Source organism: Taudactylus pleione, unplaced genomic scaffold, assembly GCF_031769625.1.
Source record: "Taudactylus pleione unplaced genomic scaffold, aTauple2 ptg000395l, whole genome shotgun sequence".
Taxonomy (NCBI): Eukaryota; Metazoa; Chordata; class Amphibia; order Anura; family Myobatrachidae; genus Taudactylus; species Taudactylus pleione.
In genome coordinates this window covers 6,350,662-6,372,622 of record NW_028284796.1, presented here as the reverse complement: position 1 = coordinate 6,372,622, position 21,961 = coordinate 6,350,662, and the positions used below count along the sequence as shown (strand labels likewise).

Here is a 21,961-nt window from a genome sequence, read left to right as displayed (position 1 = left end):
CAGCAGTGTGGATATAAGGTACAATAAGCTTCTGCTAATTAAAATGATATGCAGCATGCCTATGTTCTGTGTGCAACTGCAAAATGCTACGTTACAGTGTCAGCGGCTGTGACACTGTAACGTAGCATTGTGCATGCAGACACACCTGCAGTTGCACACAGAACATAGTCATGCTGCATATCATTTTAATCAGCTGAAGCTGCGTTCTACACACTGCTGTGTGAATAAGATGTATTTGAAGGTAAACAGTCGCACGAAAAGACACTCTGCGTTACCGAGTCACACCACGGCATGGCGCGACTTGAAGGGCTTTTCAACGTGGAAGGAGGCTAGATGTATGTGGACACATCTGTACTCTGTCAGCATTTCTATAAATATTTCATTATAGAATATATTATTACAGGAGAACAATCATCTCTAAAAGTTTGGAATTTTTCCAGTTTAGAACTCATCACGTCAGTTTCCAAAATTTGCTTTGAAATATTTTTACATTTAAAAACTAATAATAGATCTTTTACATCAAAACAATACATATTTCTTCAACTTGTTATTATTATATCATTATATATTACTACAAATGATAAACGTATATATACACATGTACAGTCTGTGCTTCGATTTCACAGTATTCAATTACAGGCATAGGGGTTGATAAAAATATGATACCAGCAACTGCATCACAGGAATCCCAAGGGCAGGTATGCTGAACGTGATTAGAATTGGAGCTCATACCTTTTATTTACATATATTTTTTCCATTTCTCAAATTAAATAATGAGTAATTCAAAAATGTAGTAGGCCTAATTTTCAGCAATAAGTATTTTCAAATTTCTTCAAGATGATTCATAAGCAATTGACGCAAGAAGGATACAAAAATACTTTAATAATAGGGTGTATTCCTGAAAAATTTGAATTTTGGGAGATTGTGGTTAAACTACATTGGGGGCGATTCATTTCAATACAATGTTGAATAGCCCAGGGAGGGAGCACCCGAAGCTATTTAATTCAATGCAATGTTTGGGCGGACTTAAGCATTTCCTCTCGCACCCTCCTGAATGCGAGGAGAAATCCAACAAATGTGCAGGACTTTAGTCAGAGAATGCCGCTTCTTGCGACTAAACACCCAGGTTAAGTCGCGAGAACCGGCATTCTCCTACTTAAAAGCACTCTGAATTGCATAGCTCCGGGAGCTCCCTCCTGGGGCTATTCAACATCGTATTGAATTGAATCGCGCTCATTGAGTTAGGATTGAATTAATGTAGAGAAAAGGAGGACATGAATTAAAATATTTATACAATTTCTTTCTCTTGAAAAAATAATATAAAAAATTGTTAAAAGTAAAATGACAGTTATATTGATAACGTACCAGAGAATCCCACAGCACACTCCAACGTGTAGGATGGGTCATCCGTGTATCTTGCCAGGAATAACTGCACCAGGAGATAAATGGCTCCGACCAGTTGTGAGAATACGAAGATTAGAATAGCAAATAAAATGCTGCCCAGCCTCTGCTCTAACTTGGAGCCCTTCCATAACAGAGATATCATGTTAAAATACAGGTGCAAGTCATCGACATGATGAAAAGGCGAAAGAAGCAAGCGTTGCCAATCATCGTGGTAATAACTTTCATGAACACTAATGCAAGCATAATGCAGAGGTCTGAGGGGGTAAAAGAAAAGATAAATGTTCAATCCAAGCACTGCCAAAGTCACAGGGGGGATGTTATTGAGCCCAAAGTTAAGGATTTGGAAGAACAGTAGCATAAGTCCAACGTTTCCCCTTCTACGTCCTCTGAACATTGTAAAACTTCACGCGTTATACAAAGAATGTACCTGGGTCGAGTGATATTGTATCTGGAAGGCAAAATGATAAAATATGGTATAAGTAATTGAACAATAGTGGTTGTCAGCTTGTTCTTAAATGCGCTTTGGACTGAAGTATGTCCAATAAGAGATTTCTGACAGAAAAGACTAGAGAACGGTAAGTACTGTAACTAAGAAAATACACATTGATATTCATATGAGGTGTTAACTAATCATTCAGTGTATACTGTTAGGTTTCCATCAGGTAAAGTATTCCAAGCTCAGTATCCCAGATTGTGCAAAAATATTGTGGAACATCACTAAGTATTATTATTATTATCATCCTTTAGTCATATAGCTCCACAAGTTTTCCACAGCGCCTTACTAAGTACATAAGCAAATGAGCATACAAGAAAATAGTTATTAACACTACCATACAATGCAGGACAAGGACATGGTTTATACACATTGCTGCATTAGCGATCGTAACATTCAAATAAGCAACTGGGCGTCAGCAACCAAGTATTAGGTGCCGTTGTGGGGAGTTAGGAATATATTAAAAACTAATTTGGGCGCTACAAATATAATCAATAATGAATCGATATGAAATAAAAGTAATGAACTCCTTTACATAGAAGCAGCTCCTAAAAGTGACTCTGCAATCACTAATTGTAAATCAACACTATCCATCTGAGGAAACCGCTCACTATCCCTCTAAGGAAACCGCTAAAGAGGACAGTGCAGAAACGCATTAGCTGTTAACTCTACACTGGTATATATCTGGTACAACAGTCTCCTGATAACCGGACTCTTTCTACAAGCCACTTCAAACTGAACTACTACTTTCGTATCCTCGCAAGAGCCGTACACTACCTCCCCTGCTGCAGGGTGAATACAGCAGGACATAAAGATACTACACGCCGGGTAAAGACAACTGCTGCCTACAGGACCTGGACCCAGGGGGGAGGCAGAGGCAAACACTGGCAGCTGACTTAATGAGGCTCTAAAATTCTAATAATGGCTTTACATTACATCCTTTCCCGGTCTATGGAGACAACTGGAAATTTGGTATATACCACTTGGCATATGGATTACATATATACATATACCTAATACATAACATTGTTCAGTTTAAATAGGCATGCCACATGAGCTGTAAGTATTCACTTATGTGCTTTTTTGAAAGTCTTTTCTCAATACAGTTTTATACAGAGTGTATTATGTTGGAATAATTATATGTACATTGAAATTAAATTGTGTAATTTTTACATAAAAAAGCACTTTTTTATAATATAATTATATTTATTTGGAGTTAGGAGTAAATGATAGCATAAGGGAAGGAGAAGCACATGAGAAAGAGAGCCTACATTCTATAGGGGGGGGGGGGGCAGACAGACAAGGGTGACATAGATGGGGTAGACCTTGAGGAAGGATCATGGAGCAGTGAATTAGGAAGAGAGCTGGAAGGTTTTGATAAAGAAGTGGGGCTTGAGAGTCCGTTAGAAGGTTAGTAGAGAGGAGGAGAGTATGATAGAGAGGGAGAGAATCCAGAGGTAGGGAGCAGCACGGGCAAAATCTTGGAGGCAGATTTGGGAAGAAGTAATCAGTTGGCAGAGAGACGGTGTGCATTTGTGGAGCGAAGTAGGCGGGCAGGTTTGTGAAGGGAGATGAGGTCTGAGATGTGAATGGGAGAGGATTGGGTGAGGGCTTTGTAAGTGAGTGTGTGAGAAGCTTGAATTAGGTTCTGAAGGAGAGGGGGAGTCGGCGTAGGGCTTACGGGAGGGGGAGGCAGATGTAGTCCGTTTGGAGAGGAAGCTGAGCCGAGCAGTAACATTGAGGACAGATTGGAGTGGAGACAGGTGGGAGTCATGGAGGCCAGATAGAAGGAGGTTACAGTAGTCTAATCTAGAGACAACCAGTGAGCGGATGAGGGTCTTAGTAGCATCCAGGGTGAGAAAGGGTCTCATCCTGGAAATATTTTTTAAATGGATATGGCAGGACTGTGAAAGGTACTGAATGTGTGGGTTGAAGGAGAGGGAAGAGTCGAGGATAACCCCAAGACAGCGCACTTGGGGGCTAGAATAGATGTTTATGCCGTCAATAGATAATGAAATTGTGGGAGTGAGGTTATGCGGGAGGGTGGGAACATGATCAGCTCAGTCTTAGACATGTTAAGTTTAAAAAAGCCCTGGGATATCTAGGAAGAGATAGCAGAGAGACAGTTGGAGATACGCATAAGAAGAGAGGGGGAGAGGTCAGGGAGAATGCAATTGGGCATGGTAACTCACAAAGCTATTGGGAAGTGTCTGCATGCAAATGCTTTGCTTGACCATATGCAGGACTGTGGGTCTGATCCAGAGGTGGATGCAATCTCAATATTTGCAAAGTTGAGCAATGTTTCTTATACTGCACATGCGTCTGGGTGGTGATTGGTTACAGACAGCGGTCTTAGGGCCTGATTCAGACCCACTCGCGAGCGGCTGTCCGCTCGCAAGTGGGTCGATGTTATGGACTGAGCATGCGCACGACGGAGGGAGCTCCGTCGTGCACATGCGCCAGACGCGACGAGCGAAGGAAAGTCCTTCGCTCGTTGTGTCTGATCAAAGGGGGCTTGCTGTCGATGTTGATTGACAGCACGCCCCCTTTGGTAGGCGTGCCGGGGGCGTGCCTCCCTGATGGGGGCGTTCCCACGGGAACGCCTCCCGTCAGAAGCCGGCCCACTGACATCACTAGTGATGTCAGTGGGAGTGATTTTGGCTCTGATAGAGCCAAAATCACTCCGGAGCTTGCGGTTGAAAACCTCAACCGCAGGCTCCGGCTCGCAGTTTCGATGGTCGCGATGGTCAAGACCATCGCGGCCATCAAACTGCACGCTCGTATAGCCTGTGGGTGGTGACCCACAGCTATACGAGCGTCCAGGAGGACGCTCCATTTTCATGGAAGCCGGCCCTCATTCAGAGCGTGCGCTCTGCTCAGAGCGTACGGCTCTGAATGAGGGCCCTAGTGAGAATTTGGATGCAGAGTGATTGACAGTCAGTGTGCGTTCATGGGAGGTAACGGGAGTGGAAGTGGGATGGCTTGGCACACGCGGGTGTGTCACAAGCATTTCTTGAGCGTCTTGCCACCAGCAACTGTTTGCCACAGCAACTGTGTCTTTGTATGCAGTTGCACTGGCCCTGGTGGCTTAGTTATGATGGACTTTCTGAGCAACCATAGGGGGGCTCGGAAGATCGATGGTGCGACCAATGGTGTGTCTTTGTAGTGGATTAGAGACGCAGCAGTTGGGTGTCTCTGCTCAAATTTCATCTGCTGCAACAATAATGTTTATATATATATATATATATATATATATATAATTCTGCTGGGAAAACAAGTGGCATAAGTGGCACTGCGGTTGATCAGTTAAATAAACAGGGACAGATCTTAAACAATTGGGACTGCTCCTGGAAAATTAGAGTTAACTATGAAATGTCAACTATGAAATAACTGGCTAAATATATAGGGCAGGGGTATTTAGCATGTGTCCCTCCAGCTGCTGTTGGAACTACACATCCCAGCATGCCCTGCCACAGTTTTGCTATCAGGGCATGCTAAAACTGTGGCAATTCCACAGCAGCTAGAGGGCCACATGTTGAATACCCATGATATAGGGCCTAATTGTTAGTTGGACGTAGTTTCATATATGGCCATATATAGAAAGTTTTGTGAGCATGTGCAAAAGTGAATGTACAGTATGCATATTTAAGTATCTCCAGCAGTTTCTGAGTCAAATGTTGGCCAGCTCTCTCCCTGCAAATGGGCTGCAACATTGCGATCTCATGCAAGAGAGTCCTCTGGTGGGTGTGTCGGGGAAGGGGGGGGTGCAGATACAGTTCTCTGTTAATTTGAAGTGCACATACAAGGAAGGGAAACTTGTGGAGCTCTTGCACCTAGCACGGGGCAGGAACAAGTGCCTATACTAATGATGACGGCTGCCGCTATGGACACTGCGGATTTCCGCTCCGACATATACTCGCTTTAGTATAATGCTGGGTACACACTAGACATGTACCCAGCGATGGCACAATATATCGGGCGGTCCATACACACTGTACGATTTGTTTTACGGCCGCCAGATATATTGTTCCCCGGCCGCATAACAATGCATGGTATCGGCCGCCAGATCTTCTATCTGCTGTGCATGCTTATTATTATTATCATTTATTTATATGGCGCCACATGTGTTCCGCAGCGCCTTACAAAGTACATAGAGAAAAAAGTAACCATTGACTTACAAAACAATACAATACAATACAGGAGATGGATAAACATTGCTATATTAGCGACCTTAACGCCCGCATAAGCAGCCAAGTGTTAGTTGCTCTAGTGGGGAGTAAGAGATAAATTAAATTACAGTAGGGAGAAGCACAAGAGGGTAGAGGGCACTGCTCGAAAGAGCTTACATTCTTTAAGAAGATGCGACAAAGGACGCACAGGAGCGCACAATCACCCATGCACACTGAGGGATGTGGCCGATATTTCGTTCCGATTGGCATCGGAGCGATATATTGTCCAATATATCGCTTAGTGTGTATGCACCTTTAGGATTCCAACAACTACAGCCGCTTTGCATCCAACTCAGAATCAGGCCCACAGTAAATAATACCAAATGCCAGTCACACCCACCAGTGCACAGTTACATTTATTTATAGTATATAGAGGGAGCACTTCATTTACAACTGCACAGTTTATTCAAATGTTTCTGCCATGGGCAATGTCCATGCTGTTTAACATTAATCTATACAGTATTGTCATTATCTGATCCAAAAGGTAAAACTTTTTACTATTTGCAATAATACAAGTGTTCTACGTGCATTTTTGCTGAACACAAAAGGGCTACATGTAATTTAAATGTAAAGGTCTTTTTAAAACAGCAAGCATGTTAAAGGCAAACCCAGCTTAGTTTTGCCTATAACATGCTTGCTGTTTAAAAAAAACGGGAATACTCACATGTATTCCCGCAGCGGTGCCGGCTCGCACTCTATTACATTTACAGGGGTATGCAATATGGGAGCGAAAACATCGTTTTTGCGTTAATATCGGTATGATGTCATTATCGCAGGTTTTACTTTTACACCGTATTCAATTTCAAAGACTTATCGCAGTTTTGAAAAGTCTTTGATAAAAAAAGGGGATAACTTTTCACCATTGAATAGGTGTAAAAAAAAAGTGCAGAATTGGGGTTTAGGGGTGCAGGCTTAAAAAAAATAGCCTGCACCTCTGGGAATGACATTTAAAAAAGAACTGTGTCAAAAAAAGTGTAAAAAAAAATAGGGACACCCCAAAAAATTAGTTTAAAAATTGGGAAAAAATTGTATAACAATAGGGAAATAGGTTCAGGGCTATTCTGCATGTATGCGGCAGGTGTTTTGAAGAATAGAATTATAGCGGCAGGTGCACAAATGCAGAATTTAAAAAAATTTACTTTAGGGACTTAAAAATATGCTAGTACCCATTTTCATATACCCCAAATTTGATGGGACCACTTAAAAAAACGAAAAAAATAACCTAAGTGCTCTTCTGCAACACTTCTTCAGTGTCGGGAAAAAAACACCTGCTGCGGCTATTTAAATCCCCGACTTTCATTTAAAGGCTAAAACGGGGGTACCCATAGTGTTCCCCCATGTTTTTACAACTTTAGGGGGGTCTTACAATTTTTTAAAGGAAAAATTCGTAACCTTACGCAAATCCAACTTCGGAGTTTCCCGTTTTCGTTAATTTTATATTGAATACGGGGATAAGCGGGAGCGCGCCCGATACTTTAACGCAGGTAAAAACTCTGATATGAAACGTTAACTTCGACAGTGAAGTTAACGTTTCATATTGAATAACCCTCTTAGCCTAAAGTGTTTCAACCAAATAAGACACAGCTCAGGGCCAGGTAATATACATTGCATAACAATGAACACAGGCAGCTCCCTGATTTACCTATCATAATTGGCTTACAGACTACACTAGCACTCACACTGTGGTTTATCCCCCATTCTAAATGTACCTCCTACTGCCAACCCAAACATTTCACATAGTCAGAGCTGCCTCACATATACAGTCAGGTGCATAAATATTGGGACATTGACATAATTTTCATATTTTGGCCTCTACTCACCACCACAATGGCTCTGAAATGAAACAAACAAGATGTGCTTTAACTGCAGACTTTCAGATTTCATTTGAGGGTAATTACATCCAAATCGGGTGAACGGTGTAGGAATTACAACGGTTTCTATATGTGCCTCCCACTTTTTAAGGGGCCAAAAGTAATGGGATTATCAACTCAAAAGCTATTTCATGGACAGGTGTGGGCTATTCCCTCGTTATTTCATTATCAATTAAGCAGGTAAAAGGTCTGGAGTTGATTCTAGGTGTGACATTTGCATTTGGAATCAGTTGCTGTCGACTCTCCATATGAGATCCAAAGAGCTGTCACTATCAGCGAAGCAAGCCATCATTAGGCTGAAAAATTAAAACAAACCCATCAGAAAGATAGCAAAAACATTAGGTGTGGCCAAATCAACTGTTCGGAACATTCTTAAAAAGAAAGAACGCACCGGAGAGCTCAGCAACACCAAAAGACCCGGAAGACCACGGAAAACAACTGCGGTGGATGACAGAAGAATTATTTCCCTGGTGAAGAAAAACCCCTTCACAACAGTTGGCCAAATCAAGAACACTCTCCAGGAGGTAGGTGTATATGTGTCAAAGTCAACAATCAAGAGAAGACTTCACAAGAGTGAATATAGAGGGTTCACCACAAGATGTAAACCATTGGTGAGCCTCAAAAACAGGAAGACCAGATTAGAGTTTGCCAAACAACATCTAAAAAAGCCATTACAGTTCTGGAACAACATCCTATGGACAGATGAGACAAAGATCAACTTGTACCAGAGTGATGGGAAGAGAAGAGTATGGAGAAGGAAAGGAACTGCTCATGATCCAAAACATACCACCTCATCAGTGAAGCATGGTGGTGGTAGTGTCATGGCGTGGGCATGTATGGCTGCCAATGGAACTGGTTCCCTTGTATTTATTGATGATGTGATTGCTGACAAAAGCAGCAGAATGAATTCTGAAGTGTTTCGGGCAATATTATATGCCCATATTCAGTCAAATGCTTCAGAACTCATTGGATGGCGCTTCACAATGCAGATGGACAATGACCCGAAGCATACTGCAAAAGCAACCAAAGAGTTTTTAAAGGCTAAAAAGTGGAATGTTATGCAATGGCCAAGTCAATCCCCTGACCTGAATCCGATTGAGCATGCATTTCACTTGATGAAGACAAAACTGAAGGGAAAATGCCCCAAGAACAAGCAGGAACTGAAGACATTTGCAGTAGAGGCCTGGCAGAGCATCACCAGGGATGAAACCCAGCGTCTGGTGATGTCTATGCGTTCCAGACTTCAGGCTGTAATTGCCTGCAAAAGATTTGCAACAAAGTATTAAAAAGTGAAAGTTAGATTTAGGATTGTTTAGTTTGTCCCATTACTTTTGGCCCCTTAAAAAGTGGGAGGCACATATAGAAACCGTTGTAATTCCTACACCGTTCACCTGATTTGGATGTAATTACCCTCAAATTAAATCTGAAAGTCTGCAGTTAAAGCACATCTTGTTTGTTTAATTTCAAAGCCATTGTGGTGGTGAATAGAGGCCAAAATATGAAAATTCTGTCAATGTCCCAATATTTATGCACCTGACTGTACTAAAGGGCCGCTTCAAAACTTGTCTCCCACTCTTTTATCACACTCATCTAAAGTCCAACTATTAAATAATACTTCTACCCACAGTAATATTGCTTTAGAATGCCTAATTTCAGTCCCCTTTCCCAACACCAAAAACGTCTGCTTTTAATGTGCCCTAACATCCTTTTCCCTCATTCTCCTATAATTAATGAAAGCTTGGTATCCTCTCTGCTCCCAATCAGGAATAATGACATTAAATGAACATCTTGTTTCTCTTTTCTTTTCCTTATAAAACGTGATGCCAAGAATGACATGTTTTACCCATATCCTTTGATTAATACAATTTCTCCTGTTCCCAAGCAAAATGAAACATATTTATAGCTTCATAGTCACAATGCTGAACTAGTGAGTTGACCCACTGAGCTTTTATTTAGGGTGCATATAGGCCAAAAGAGTCATCTTTATTAATAACATTATGTAATACAAAAACACAGTAATACAAGAAACAGATTTTATTACAGTATTAAGGGTAAGGACTTGTTCACACAGACACATTCCCTTTACCTGTGGGGCATTTAGTAAATGCACTTAAACAGGTACAGAAAATGAAGTTCCTTCAACTCTATTATGAATAGAAAATAAATGGAAACAACGCTCTACAACAGTGGTCAGGGAACAGGGGTAAAATGAAATTCCTGAGGGTAATGGACGAACAGCCGGGCATGCATATGAATCATTCTATAATATAGAATGATTCATATGCATGCCTGGCTGTGCCGCGGGGAGGCTCTAAGTTGGACGCCCGCTGAGATGTTATTACCAGCGGGCGCCCGGCTCCTTCCCTGCAGCGCCGCGTTAGCCGGAGGCTGGAGTTCTCTTCATGACGTCTCTCACATAGTTCCGAGGAGCAGCCGGGTGGACAGGACGACGGCGGATGCAGGAGCAGGGATTAAGGTAAGTGGGTTGTTTTTTTTTTATGTACAAGCGAAAATACTACAGGGGCATTATATGGGGGCACTACTACAGGGGCATTATATGGGGACACTACTACAGGGGCATAACTATGGGGGCACTACTACAGGGGCATTGTATGGGGGGCACTACTATATGATTTTCTTCCTTTCAAATCAAGGGGGTAACGTTGGTGTATCTAAATATATTTTGGGGTAAAAGGTAAAAAAGTTCCCTGACCCCTGCTCTACAATAACAACTGTATACATAAAATAACAGTTAAATGTAAAATTTAATCTCATAGATTAAAAAACACATAATCACAATAATAAAACATATGTATACAGATAAAAAAATTATATTAGCACAATGATAAATACAGTTTTGTCATAATTTTATATATGTCCTGCTATGTATTAATGCAAATGCAGGAGATTATTAGCACTGGAGGCCACATTCCTCATTATTCTCAATGGGGACTACGGTCTGATCCTTATGTACCTAACTACAAAAAGTGTAGCTTCTCGAAGTTTGGCCCCTCTGCTTTATACCTATGGAAGGCATTTTCGCAGGAAAGGGATCTTGCGATTCCTATCCCACAGCCACTGACCAGCGGCGGTAACTGACACAGTGCATATGCACAGTGTCAGATTCTTAGGAGGAGTATTTTGAAAATGTGAAAGACTCCTCCAATAAGCCCAGGATGTAAGTCACAGAGACGGCGGTTCTCGCAATCACTGTCCAGGCGAGTTAATATTAATTCATAGATGAAACAGTTTAGTTAAAAATGAAAAGGTCTGATACACTATGGACTGCTAATAATCATGGCACTGCCGCAATTACCAATACATAGGCCCCATACACTGGGTAAGGTAGGGCTGGTGTTCCTCTTTTGACTAAGTACTATCACACTACCCAGATCTTAGTTTTAAATGCCAAGACTTATTCACCTATATGAGATGACATAACTGGAGTATTTGTACTTAACAAAAAGTGCCTACCAATCCCGCTGCGGTTTCAGGAGGTTGCTGTTAATAGGAAGGTGCTTCTCCAACAGAGCCGACACAGAGTAACTGTTGACTTGGTAGTTTTGCTTTGCACAAATGTGGTACGTGGATTGGCTGATTTATACACAGTATCATTAGCAGTAATAACATAGTTAGCAAAATTACTGATTTTTTTTTTCTATCATATCCCATTAAGGCACTGTCATAAAGCGTGTAAGGAGATTTAGCTATGTGAAACGGAGTGGAGAGGGAATACTTTACTTTTTAATAGAGCAGCAATGTCAGTATTTTTACTTTTATGGTTTATATGTGAAAATAAACATGTTAAAACTGTAAAAATGCAAAATGTGTGCAAGTCAAGGTTCCCCCACAGCATACAGGGTCTTTTCAAATTCTCCTTTGGCATTCTAGCAAGTCCTTTATCCACCACTGCTGCTTCTCTCCTAGGGGGCGATTCAATTCAGCAGGGGAGGGAGCTCCCGAAGCTATTCAATTCACTGCAATATTTACAACGACGGGAAGTAGTTAAGTCGGAGAATGCCGGTTCTCGCTACTTAACTTGGGTGTTTAGCCACGAGAACCGGTATTCTCCGCCTAAAGTGCCGGTCGTGAGGCTGTTAGCGTCGCGCTAAGTCGGGAATCAGCCTCACGGCCGGCACTTTAGTCGGCTTTCTCCTCCCTCCCTCAGGATGGTGTGATGAGAAATCCTTAGTCGTACTAAACAGCGCGGTCAATTGAATAGCTCCGTGAGCTCTCTCCCGGCTATATTCATTTCACGCTGAATTAAATTCCCCCATGGAGACCAAAGGCAATTCTCCATTATAGGCACATGCACATGTTATAAAGCCATCCCTTAAGTATCCTGCCAGATAAATGCATCAATGTAATTAGTGGTAATTAATGAAACACTTAGGGGTAAATTTACTAAGCATCGATTTGGAGGTTTTCTACAATTTTCACTAAAAGCAAATCTGATGGTAATTTAAGAAAACCCAGCTTTACACAGCAATAGACCATCGGGTCAAATATTATATAATTTTTTTACAATAGACAAGTAATGGGACCCACAGTTTTACTAATAGTTTTAGAACTGACCAAAATCTGATAGTTAAACAACGGGAAACACACAGAAAAAAATAGTCCTTCCTGTGGCAGGCTTGTTTGCCGAAACACTGCACAGATTACTATGATCTGTGCAGGCTTCGTATTCTGATAATGATATAGAAGGTGCAAAATGAAAAAAAAAATTTGTGGGTCCCCCCCAAGACCTCTCATCCTGGGTTGGTATTGGAAAATAGGGGAAAAAAACGTCACAGGGTTTGAACCAGCCGGAGGGATAACAACCCCAGGGCTTTGGGTACTGGGTTAATGGTAAATAAAGTCTTAAATGATATTGTTGTTTACAGGTGGTCTACAAGTACCCCTATTTTCCAGTACCATCCCAGGTCTGGAGCTGGTTACTGATTCAGGAGTCAGGCACACATTAGTATTTAATTTTTTCTAATTTCACACATTTTAAAGCATATTCATCTGACAAAACCTGCACAGAACATAAGGCTCTGTGCATTGCTTTAAATTCGCTGTCAATTTGATGGCGGATTCTATCGGAAAGGGGTATATCCGACAGAAAATATACAATGGACATCTCTGTTGAACTTCTAATGACACTCAAATCTGATGGTCAGTAAATACTTTATCTTTAGACGGCAATCTGATAGCGATGTCCAACACATTGCAATAGACGGCAAATCTGATTTTTAGTAAATGTTCTTATAAAAGGAAATTGCATCAAACAAATATGGAGTAGCAGGAGGATTGGAATTTTGAATACCAAAAAAAGAGTGTGTTAGGGACCCCAATGTTGAGAGGAGACCTGATCAGGAGCATTAGCTTGCAATCACCAGGTTTTTTAGCAGTGAGGCAAGTAGTGTAACAGTTGGAGTTGAGGAACTTGCCTGCAGAGGAGGGAGAGGCTGAGTCTTTGAGATCCCCATAAGAGTGGAGGGGCTGTATTCTATCTGTACTAAGAGGAAACATTTACATGGGCAGAAACTGAGGAGTGAAGAGAAGCATCACTGAGGCCAGGAAGCCAGATACAGGAGCTATGAGGAGAGAGACACATCAGAGAGCCTGTCAGGGGATGCCTTGCTAAGGCCTCAGAGAGTTAATAAGGATTACGTGTAAAGAAATACAGATGTGCACAGATACACCTAGCATTAGTGGGATGTATGGCACAAGTGAGCCACCAGGTCTCATCTTGCGCAGATAGTCTTTTTCGACTGAAAATGCATCTAAGGCCGTGTACACACTGGATGATATCCATGAACGATATCGGCTGTACATGCAGCTCAATCTGGGGATATCGTTAACGATGCCATGCTACCGAATGCAGCATGGCCTCCCCGTCGTCATTCGTCGTGGCTGGCATCGACAGTTGTGGATGCACTTACCGATGCCGGCACTCCCGCTGCTGACGACATCGCCCTGTACACACATCGTCCAGTGTGTACGGGTCTTTAGTTGCAAACGGATGTGACAAACCACATCAAGAGACTGCACTGATTAATTTGGTATGCGACACTTGTGTACTTGTGTGCGACTGAGCACAAATATCGGTGTGTCTGAGGAGAATGACCGAAGAAGTCTTGCTAACTAAAAAGAAACAGATACTGTACAGTACCTGCAAAGTTTCATCAACATTTATTAACACACTGCAGATGGATACAATAAAATACAGATTGAACAAAGGACAAACTATTTTATCTTTTTTTTTTAGCATGAATCGTTCCTCAACCCTAACACTGAATACCCCTTCAGTGACCTGACTCCTATTCGCCTTGCCCAAGAGAGCTAGAGATTTATTGAACCAGGAAAGAAAGACTGTATATTACCTCAAGGTCTCAGTATTAGGATCATCAGGTACATTTATAAGATTACCCAACATTTCAGCAGTTCCTCCCCAATGACTAATTAGGCATTTGGAAGTTTTCAATTTGTTTAATTGGCCCAACAATTATATGTCATTTTTGGGTGTTGAAAAAAGAAAATTGCCTCAAATAACCCCAAATCAACTTTTTCATTAGTTTAGGCAACCTACATTTAATTAAAAGTATTTTTGTTAAATGAAAAAAAAAAATAGCTTTTTACCAATTTTTTTTAAGTTTAAGGTGGTCTCAAAATACCACAAAATAACCTTGTTTTCTACTTTTTTTTTTCATTTTTTCGTTTAATTTGTTTGCAATTGAAAGAAAAATGGTTGCTTTTTTATTTATTTTTTTAAATGCACAAATCAGCCATTTGACAACCTCCAGTACTTTCCTTATGTCCACTAACAGCCTTCTATATGATTCTGGTAACAAAATTGTCACTTTTTTGGGGTCCAGGATGGTCTCCCCACTCTTTCATGGACTACTCCCAAGTCACATTTTGTAGAAAAATTGCACACCCTCGCTGCGTGTAACGTGAATAGGCATGATTGGATCTCGTATTCCTGCGATGTTTGCGAGTTTCGTGATAAAAACTCAGTTTTGCAAACTAGCACCTAATTGGACTGACCCCTTAGTACAGTGTTTCCCAAAATCTGTTCTCAAGGCACTTTAACAATCCAGGTTTTCAGGATATCCATACTTAAGCACAGGTGACCTTTTTAGAACCTCAGACAGTTTGATTATACCATCTATGCACAAGCATGGATATCCTTAAAACCAGGACTGTTAGGGTGCCTTGAGGACAGAGGGCCTGATTCAGAGCCGGACACTATTTGCGGACGGTCGTTCCAAAAGAGGGGCCGGCTATTTCAATTGAGCGCTCGCTCTTTACGGTTTGTTGACGCCTCTATGTCCGAGTGAGCGAACGAAAAATGCGCTCGCTATTTTGTAAAGACGCCCCTTTTCCGTTCGCATCACACATCATCTCCGGTATTTATTAGATTAATCGGGTACATCAAAAGGCATCTGAACTGCTCGCAGTGCTTGTGGTAGGTTTTTCTTACCGCTATCACTGCGAGCAGTTCAGGCTAAAAGACAACCAAGTGACGTGGTCGATGATGCTCCTTTACTAATTATGCACTCCCATTAAACGCCCTTTTTACCGTTTGGGACGCCTGCGTTCGGATCGCCACTCCCCCGTTTTCAAGCACCTTCCCGTTACCACCCACAAACGGTACATTCTGTCAATCAAATTAGCAGCCTCTCGCTGTTTTGCGAGCGCACGATTTCCGACCGCAATGACTGGTTTGCGCATGCGCAGTTGTGCGAACATCGCTCAGAGCGAACAAGTGGCCGCTTACGAGCGGCTCTGAATCAGGCCCAGAGTTTGGGAACCCCTGCCTTAGTATGAATGTGTAGAGTAAGTGTATTGGTGACGATGGGTTGGTGTCATTTATAAAGTTAATTGATATTTATTATATTGTATAGGGCTGGAAGTTTAGAGTATGTGGTAGCAGTTATTTGCAGTAAGGGTTACAGTTTTCATTACTGTCACTATTTCAATTGAGCGAAATGTAAGAAAAGTACCATTATTACCATTGAGATTTTTGTGAATGTATAGGGCAAAATCTCAAATAGTTATTTCAATTTCTAGGAAGGGATTTGAGGGACTCATTATATTTAGTAACTAAGGCCCTGATTCAAAGCCGGACGCTCTGACCAGAGCGCTCGCTCTGAATCAGGGCCCACCTCCATAACTATGGAGCGTCCTCCTGGACGCTCGTATAGCTGTGGGTCACCACCCACAGCCTATACGAGTGTGCAGGATGATGGTCGCGATGGTCTTGACCATCGCGACCATCGCCAGTGCGAGCAGAAGCCTGCAGTTGAGTTTCTCAACCGCAAGGCCAGGAGTGATTTTGGCTCTATCAGAGCCAAAATAACTCCCACTGACATCACTAGTGATGGCAGGCACGCCCCCGGCACGCCCACCAAAGGGGGCGTGCTGTCAATCAACATCGACAGCACGCCCCCTTTGATCAGACACAACGAGCGAAGGAAAGTCCTTCGCTCGTCGCGTCTCGCGCATGCGCACGACGGAGCTCCCTCCGTCGTGCGCATGCGCAGTGCACACCATCGACACACTTGCGAGCGGACAGCCGCTCGCAAGTGGGTCTGAATCAGGCCCTAAGCTTTTAAAGCAATAGTTTGGTGCAGGTGCCCTCAACTCTAGTCCTCAAGAACCCCAAAGCTGGCCAAACACCAGACCAACTTTCCTCCAACCATCCAACTAGTTAGTTGGTTGGAATGAAATGCATGGGAGCAAATGACAATCAGCAATTTGCTCCCAAACTTCAGAAAACACAAAAAAGGTCGTTCAGACAAGTTGGTTAAATCTGTTTGATTTAAAACACTTGTCTGAACAACAGCTTTCATCCGTTTTCCGTTGTTTGGGAGCAAATTGCCGATTGTCATTTGCTCACATGCATTACTGGATTTTAATTCCAACCAACCAACTAGTTGAATGGTTATGCTGAGCATACACTATACAATTATGTGTCAGATATCTGTCAAATCTGTCTGGTGGGAAGGAAAATCTGGTCCATTTTCTAGTGTTTGGGAGCAAATTTCTATTGTCATTTGCTCCCATACATTACCAGGTTTTCATTCCAACCAGCAAGATTGGACAGATATCCGACAGATAATTGCATAGTGTATGCCCAGCATTAGTGGAAATTTGGTCTGGTGTATGGCCAGTTTAACAGATCATGTTTTGTGGATGTCTGTAATCATACATCGGTTAGTTCATCTATTTTGCTGGGTCAGTAACTATAACACCTGCTTCCACAGACAGAAATCCTCAAAACATCATCTGTTGGGAGAACGTGAGGGTTGATGTTGAGCAAAACTGCTCTAGTGGTATAATGGATTAACAGTGTGATTATAGAATTATTTATTGTGTAGACAATAACTGAAGTTCCAATCCTTGAATTATGCTGACCCACTCAAAACTATTATATATTCCTTGTTAATAAGATTATCAAAACCTCAAGTGGCTATTTTGTTATTCATCGATGTGTGAGTCTGTTATTTACTGGGAAAACTGAAGCTGGCTACACACCTACAGATTGTCTTTCCAACCAGCCAACTATTGGTTGGAAGAAAAAACTGGTAATGTCAGGGAACAAATGACTATTAGAAGCTTGCTCCCAAACCCCAGAAAACAAATAAGAACGGTCATTCAGACAAGGTAGAAAAAACTCTTATTAAAAAATTATTCTAGATCTTCTCTCATACCCTTTTCACACTACAAGCAATAACCCGAGTTACTGCACGTGAATGCACAGCCCCCAGGTTACTATGCATTGTTAAAGCGACAGGTTGAAATAGGCCGGATCGAAAGACCCGGAATTTCAACCCTGGTCATGAGAAGGGTTGAACGAGTGTTCAACCCGGCTAGCAGGGCAGTGTGCACAGGTAACCCGGGTCGATGCAACCCAGGTCCAGTTCACTGCAAAGGAAGAGCCGGCGCTCGGAGATGAGCTAATCTCCAAGCGCCAGCTCACCACGTAATGGCAGTGATGTCATCGACCCTGCATTAGTTCCCGGGTCAGGCCGCTAGTCTGAAAGGGGTCTCAGCCGGGTCGCACCGGGCACGCGATCAATGGGGTGCGACCCGGCATACAGATGTGAAAGTGGTATTATACTTCTGTATCGCAAACCATTTCTCTCTGTCTCCCCATCCACTCTGATCGGCAAAGCTTTCCAAGGATTGTATTTTAGTAGGCTTACCATATCATCGGTTTAAGTCGGGCACATTTGAATTACACAGATTCTGTGGCTGGCTGACTTCAAGTCTCCATTTCCCCTGGTTTCTATCAGCCACAGAACCTGTGTAATTCACATGCGTGCCGAATTATAGGGATGATATGGTTTGCCTATATTTTATGCTTCCCCATTTCTGGTAATGTTGACAACACTGATCTTAAGGCCTGATTCAGAGATTTACGTAAATTCGACATTTACATCAAATGGTATGTTTTATGATATGTGCAGGAGCTGCAGTGCACGCATACAGATCAGATCCTACCATTTAGATCACAGTACTCCAATAGCCACATGATTGACATGCTGCTGGTATTTGGCGGCGGCAATGGGGAGCATTACAGTAAACGGGGTCATGTCACCCCCATTTTCTGGGTGCGCCAAAGCTAGTGGCTGCGTTACAGACAGGTATGTAGCGCTCTAGTAGTTGGTGAACTACAAGTACCAGCATGCCCTAACAGACTGTAGCTAACTCAAGTTTCGGGTCTCAAGCAACAGTTGGAAAACCACAGGCTGCTAGCAGGCTGTATGATCTATCTGAAGGCTTGTCATTCCAGGATGCGTGGTGTATGGATATCTCAGGCCCAACTTCTGTGACAGACTGTCTCAGAGTCCTCCTTCGAGCATGACAACGCGACATCAGAGCAGGGTTAGTGTTGCCTAATTAGACTGGCCACCGTTTCTGATTGTGAGCCATGAGGGTGGACTGGATAGAGTGCTGTGCTTGCCTGGCTGGGCTGCTGATGGAGGAGTGCTTCCTGGACTAGGAAAGGCTCTGTAAGTGTGTGTCTGTGTTATGAGGGCAAGCCTGGGGCTGCTGACATAATCTTTCTTCTGATGTGCTGCCACTAGGTGGTGGGCACAGATGGCACATGAGATTGGGGCTCAGGCATATATAGGGGCATGAAAGGGAATCATGAGCTGTAAAGGGCCATAAAAGGGTCTGGCATATATAGGGGCATGAAAGAGAATCATGAGCTGTAAAGGGCCATAAAAGGATTTGGCATATATAAGGGCATGAAAAGGACTAATGACATATGAAGAGCCATGAGGGAGTTCTGGCATCAAAAGTGGCATGAGGGGGAATCTGATGCTATTTAAAGGGCTATGAGGGGGCTCTGGTCGGCCATATATGGGCATGAGGGCACTCTGGGGTATATATAGGTGCAAGAAGTGGCTCTGGGCTGGTGCAGAAGCTCCTGATTAGAGTTGTAAGTAAATGACAAACAAAATAGCTGTATCCCTATTACATTTTTGCCCATTCCCCTGCCACACCTACTGGTCACACTGCCCAGTCTGAGAATCCAGCCCTCTAAAATGTTCATGTTTCCTAATGTGGCCCCAGGAAGGACACGAGTTTGACATGGTTGGCTTACGCCATGAAAAAGTTGAAAAACACCAATTTAATAATGCATATTGTCACAGCAAATACACTTTGGGTAATAGTTCAGCCAAGTAGTGCTTAGAGAAGCAGCACTGAAGAGATCTAATATGTGACTATGGAGTTCTTCTGTGGAAGAGAACATCTGGTATTTGAGCCTAGGTGCTAGGTTATAGCTGCTGACATTGCTTCATTAAAATTCTATAAGCCGCTCTGGTGGGAGTGACATGGGAGTCTGTGCCATTTAGCATTACTGTACTAAAACTCAAAGAAAACAGTTTTTTGTTCTGAAATACTGAACGCATAGAGACTGACAGTGACATTCTTTCATTCAAAAAACAAATGCTAACAGAGAACTGGATATTTGTTTATCTACCCACCACAAGCGGAACAAATGTAACCACTGTATTGTACTGTGAAGTGGCATTACTGCACACAATGTCAAAGTTGTTGCTTTATGCTGTTACATTGAATTCCCTATAGCACATTGTCATTTTGTATATTAAAATCTATCAACTGGGTCATAAGCACCTCAAGTACATTGCAAGTGACTTAAAGAGTCACAACAAAACACTGTATAAATAGAATGAAGGATGAGCAGCTAACGTCTTACCTCATGTTGTCCACTGAAATGAATAAACACGGTGGTTGCTCTACTAATATCTGAATATATGTTTAGTGCCTCAACCTACACTGAAGTGCTGTACAGTATACACTGAAATCATTGTTGGTATGGCCCATGTTATTTATACCGGTACATAAGATTTAAACAAAATGTTATCCTGAAGGGTTGTACAGCATTCATGGAATGAGCTATAAAAGTGAAAAAAAAAAGGAATATAGTAATCTGATTTCAATATTTAAGTGAGCTTGGGGTATATTTACTAACGGATGATTTTAATCGATTTAAAATCGATGAGAATCGATCAACATCAATATTGTGTCTCTGAGGTTAAATCACGCATTCAGTAATACTTAAAAAAAAATAAATAAATAATTGTCTAGTAAATGTGGGATTTACCCCCTTGTGTCTATTTGTATGTCCATTGAAACTATTCACATGATTGTCTGACCCCATGCTGCAGCAGCTATCCTGAATCTAATACAGACACTTGTATTTTTATACAGACTTAGGAATATAGAACAATACAAGCTATTTTGCACTAATGGGAAAAAAACACTTTACATGCAGCACAAGGTTCTTTAGAAACACATGAAACATTCTTCTCCAATGCTGTCCAATGATTTTCCAAACTATGCCACTGCCTCCGAAATGTACAAATTGTAAGGTCATGCTTAGAGCAGCTATTTGTCGTTAACCTCAGCTGCCACGCGCCTGCATTTTTTAAGCCTACTCAAAATAAATGAGAAAAAAAAAAGAGTGCTGCTTTATAACAACATACTGTAGTGCTGGGCTGGAAGTTCAAAGCGAGACTTTATTTTTCTACTTCTCTGCATCCAGACAGTTGCTGTATACGAAAATACTTTGGAACTTATGATAAACCTCATCTCTCATGACAGTAGAAGGAAAGACTACCGGGTATATGTATGAAAACTGGTGCACAGGCAAAAGTTCATGTAACCCCATTAAAGACAGCAATCAAACTAAGAGCACTTTTATACGGAGAGTTTCACTATTCTGAGAATCTTTTTCTTATCAATCTTCACCTCCTATTTGTCCTCGGGTAGCCTTAAACTTGGCGGACATAGAAAAATGTGTATACAATTAGATCATCAGAATGCAACAAGAGTAATGAAGGAGATGATCTGACCTAGCATTCCCGCTAGGCTGTTTCAGCGGGGTGCTGCGCCCTGTCTGATTTTAATAAGGTAAAATAAGCCCTGCTCTTGTCCTCTCATGATTATGTTAGAGAGACAATGGAGGCAAGCAAACAGAGTTAGATAATGGCAGGAGCTGGGTCCCCGAACAGCACTGAACAGTGATAGGAGGTTGGGGTCGTAATGGGGAATTCTGTGCTGTTTGTGATTGGGGCATACACAAATATGAACTGGGCCGTGGCTGGAGCAGAACAGGGGTGTAGTACACTTTTGCGGTGAAACGTCAGGATATATAAAGGAGGAATACTAGACTCATCTTATGTTGTGTAAACAGACACATATAAGGTATCCTGGCAGTCTTCCAGATACAACTTATCATAACCAAACAGTTTACAATATGTCATTATCAACAATACAAAGCAGAAGCAACTGTGTGCCATAAATTAGTGCGTCGATACCCAGACGCCGATCTGTTGATCGCCAAACGCCAATCCGCGGACATCAATGATCGATGATCCGCCGGCAGATCAGGGTAAAACAGCATGTTCAAAATCCCTGACCCACTGATTCTG

The 21,961-nt window shown here is 42.1% G+C and overlaps 1 protein-coding gene across 2 annotated transcripts in view; it reads right to left on the bottom strand.

Annotated features, from left to right (window-relative positions):
* The window catches only part of RHBDD1 (rhomboid domain containing 1), a 136,664-nt gene that overhangs the window by 109,189 nt on the left and 5,514 nt on the right, over positions 1–21,961 (bottom strand). For both annotated transcript variants that reach the window (XR_015869736.1, XM_088446283.1), the window contains exon 3: positions 1,366–1,852. Coding sequence is in view for 1 of the 2 variants with exons in the window: in XM_088446283.1 (XP_088302409.1) it covers positions 1,366–1,798 (433 nt within the window). In the remaining variant the exon portion in view is untranslated. The remainder of the gene's footprint in view (positions 1–1,365; positions 1,853–21,961) is intronic.